This window comes from Apodemus sylvaticus, chromosome 14 (assembly GCF_947179515.1).
Source record: "Apodemus sylvaticus chromosome 14, mApoSyl1.1, whole genome shotgun sequence".
Classification (NCBI taxonomy): Eukaryota; Metazoa; Chordata; class Mammalia; order Rodentia; family Muridae; genus Apodemus; species Apodemus sylvaticus.
The window spans coordinates 43,929,745-43,933,573 of NC_067485.1; the positions used below are offsets into that span (position 1 = coordinate 43,929,745).

The 3,829-nt window shown below is 38.3% G+C and overlaps 1 protein-coding gene across 1 annotated transcript; it reads left to right on the forward strand.

The window, feature by feature from the left end:
* Positions 1 to 1,322: 1,322 nt before the first annotated feature.
* LOC127664468 (vomeronasal type-1 receptor 4-like) lies at positions 1,323 to 2,225 on the forward strand. Its single transcript, XM_052156446.1, has one exon. The coding sequence runs from the start codon at positions 1,329 to 1,331 to the stop codon at positions 2,223 to 2,225; it is 897 nt and encodes a 298-aa protein (XP_052012406.1). The 5' UTR covers positions 1,323 to 1,328.
* Positions 2,226 to 3,829: the final 1,604 nt, after the last annotated feature.

The following is a 3,829-nucleotide window of genomic DNA, read 5'->3' on the forward strand; positions in this document are numbered from 1 at the left end:
GCTTGAGCTGATGTAGATCAAAACAGTCTGCCTGACAAATATGTTAGAAAAGAAAGAGGAGAAGCAGTCTGTAAATCAAACTGATATAACTACAGATCCCAAGGTTCCACAGAGGTAAATGCTACCATAACCTCTTAGATGGGAGAATCCCTGCTCACAGTGGTATGCCCCAACCTACTGTGCTGCATGCAGCCATATTGAGAACTCCTAACTCATAGATTCATTCACTCATATCAAGGCAGCAGCTAACACCTTCATCTCCTTCCATCTCTATCAGCATCCCCCTAGTCCAGAGCTGCTCCATGTTCCCTTAGATGCCTTGAGGTCACTCATTTGGGTCACAGATACTTGGAAGTCATCCTCTAGGATCACAGCTCTCTGCTACCCTCTCTTCTAGGAAGCACACCAGGGCTCCAGCAGACACCCTCACTAGTTGAATTCTGGCAGTTACATTAGTTTTTTAGACAAGAGTCTTTTTCAGGATATGTTTTAATGATTCAGCTTTAACTGATGGGCCACATAAGGAAGGATTATTCAGTTTGAATTGACATTGAAGATTACCATAAGGAATACCTGGCAAATACTTATATGGAATGAAATCACAGAATGGTCAATGTAAGACCTTTTAAAATGTTAAAATGTAGAAATTGAAGTTACAAAGTGTTGAAGTCAAAGGCAAATCTAGACATTGTCATGCTAATCAAGATGCAAATAAGAAAGGAATATCAAACAAAGGAAGAGAGATGTGGACAATAAGGTTACCAGATCTGAGATGCTACAGAGTTGAGCAGTAGTTTCCCAGTGTCTGTGTGTGTTGTGGGGAAGGCACACAGGGTAAGCATGAGCCTCAGGCTGTGGGAATTGGGTCGGGGAAATATGATTAAATAGAATGAGAAACAGAAGAAATTTTGTGTGAGGAAACTCAGAGTTTAATTCAGCAAACTGACACTTGTCAAGGATAATTCAGACATTTGAACCAGACAGACAGACAGACAGACAGATAGACAGAAACACACACACACACACACACACCCACACACCCACACACACACATCAATTTGGATAGTATAACTAAAAAAACCATCTCCATTAAAAGTTCGAAGTTTGATACTAGTTGCCAAATGCACTGTAATACAGACAATATTCCAGAGTTCACAGGATAAAAAGTGGGGGTGGAAGGATCTAATCTACAACATTACATGTGTCCATTGCTGCCCCCTTCACAGGAGAAAATACTACTATGCAAAAAGTGTACTGTCAGATTCATGCCTAATATTACTAGTGCTTTTTTAAAAGTTATTTGCATCTTGGATAAAAGGAAAAAAGAAATGGTTTTTCAGTTTATTAAGGAAATAGTTTTTCTCTTTATAATAATTCTTGGCATTCTGGGGAACATGTCTGTTTCTGTGAACTACATGTACAGTTTGCAGAGAGGCACTGAGAAGAAACCCATATACCTTATTCTCACCAATTTGGCTTTTACAAACATGTTACTCCTTCTTGCAAAAGGATTGCCAAAGACAATAGCAGCTTTTGGCTTGAGAAACTTCCTCGATGACATAGGCTGTAAGATTCTCCTTTACTTGGAGAGGGTGGCCCGTGGCCTCTCCATCTGCACCAGCAGTCTCCTCACTATGGTCCAGGCCATCATCATCAGTCCCAGAGCATCTGGGTGGAGGAGGCTCAGACAGCAGTCTGCATGGCACATCCTTCTGTTCTTCTCATTTTTCTGGATACTCAATGCTTTAGTAAGTGTGAATCTAATCCCTTCCATCAAAAGTACAAGCCTTAATACGTCACAGCTTAAGAGTGGCTACAACTATTGTTATTTTATGCTAGAAAGTCAGAAAATAAAATGGATTGTTCTCCCTCTCATGGTCCTGAGAGATGCAGTGTTTCAGGGTGCCATGGGAGGGGCCAGTGGCTACATGGTATTTCTCCTCCACAAGCACCACCAGCATGTCCTCTACCTTCAGAACTCCAAGCTTCTCTACAGAACTCCCCCTGAGCTGAGAGCTGCCCAGAGTGTCCTCCTTCTGATGCTCTGTTTTGTTTTCTTCTACTGGACAGATTGTGCCTTTTCTCTTTTTCAAAGTCTTTCTTTAGGGGATTATTCGTTGATGACAAATATTCATGAATTTCTCACTTTTGGCTATGCAATCTTCAGCCCCATTGTGCTGATTCACAGAGATGGACTTCTGGTTAAATGTTGGCATGCGCAGTGAGAGAAAGTAGGAAATTGTCTGCCTTATCTATCTGTTCAGTAAGTATGAAAGAACTCTCAGTCCTGCTATATTGTGGGTAAGGTAAAATTCCACAAAGCAGCTCAATTGTGTGTTTATCTTTAGTCAACAATTTTGGTGATTCATAGCCTTGAGCTAAGAGAGATATTAGGAAAAATAGTGTTATAGAAATGCCATTCTCCATTTTCCCATTCTTTTGAAGGGACTTGATTAATTTTTTTACATTTAAATAAATTTACTGTTAACAAAGACTTCACCTGCATTAATGACTATATAGCATCTGTATGCCAAGTGACTGCAGATATTGGAAGAGACCATCAAATTCCCTTTTACTGACTGCAGTTAAACCAAACTTAAATGCTCTGAAACATTTCATTGGTATTATAGTCGTGAATGTTTTCTGCAGGTATAGACTGGAGATATAGGATAAACTAGATAACAAACATACAATAATGTTTTATTTTATATCTGCTGTAGTTCTATGTGGATTTTAAAATGATCATTTGTCTTTTTCCAAGATCAATCAATGAGTGTGGTTGAAGCTGAACAAGGCTTGTTTGCAGCTGTTCCTTGGTAATGCTGTGGGGCTCTGTATCACCAAAGAGCTGCAAAAGGATCTGACTCTACCTTCATTTAAATGCACGATTCACTGCTTAATTTCTTAAATTGGGTCCATACAATAAGATATTGATTTGCTTCTATGAATACTTCGGGCACACTCTGACAAAATACTTTCCGATATATTGAAATTGTTGACTTGTTTGAGATATGTTCTATCGTATTTTTAAAAATTTCTCTGTCATATCTGACTAGAACCCCTGCAAACACACTTTACCTTGATGAATTAGTATTTTATTTTTCTGGATTGTACTGTATACAAACAACATTTAGTAACTAATATCTATTGTATTATGCTATAGATTGCTAAGTGGTTTGTAATATATTTATATTAAAATTTTATATTTGCTTTTTATGTAAATGTGTCTGTGTGAGTGTATACCTCATTTGTAAAGGTGCCCACACAGGCTTGAAGAGGGTTTTGAGTTCTATGATGTGGTGTATTGGGTAAGTAACCAGGGTCCTGTACAAGAGGAGCAGGTCCCTTTAGCATCTCTCCAGCACCTTGTCCTTCTGATGTCAACATGACCTGTTTATAGGTAACATCCATTGCTTTCCTTAGTCTTACAGCTCTTTTGTTGAAGTCTTTCCAGTAACTGACACAAAAGACTAGAAAAATCAATACATTCTAAATCAGTTTATATAAATCAGTTTATCAGAACCAAAAGGACAAATATTGCAAGTGTTCTCTTATGTGAGATATTAGCTTTTAAGCTTTCACTATATATGCTATAGTCTATAAAAGTACCTAGGTCATTTACCTAGGGAGGGATCAGGGTGGAAAATGGGTTTTCCCAAAAAAAAAAAAGGGAATTCGAATACAGTGTTATAAGGAGAATAAAAGGATGAAGTTATAGGGGAGGTAGGATGAAATGCAAAGGGGGACATAGAGAGAGATATACCTAACACTAAAAGCCTTTTGAAAAGCCATATACAAACTTACAACTATAGAAGCTTCCTATAATATA

Bases quoted from the DNA above. Each gene is read 5' to 3' on its own strand.
- LOC127664468 (XM_052156446.1), top strand. From the start codon at position 1,329: ATGGTTTTTCAGTTTATTAAGGAAATAGTTTTTCTCTTTATAATAATT.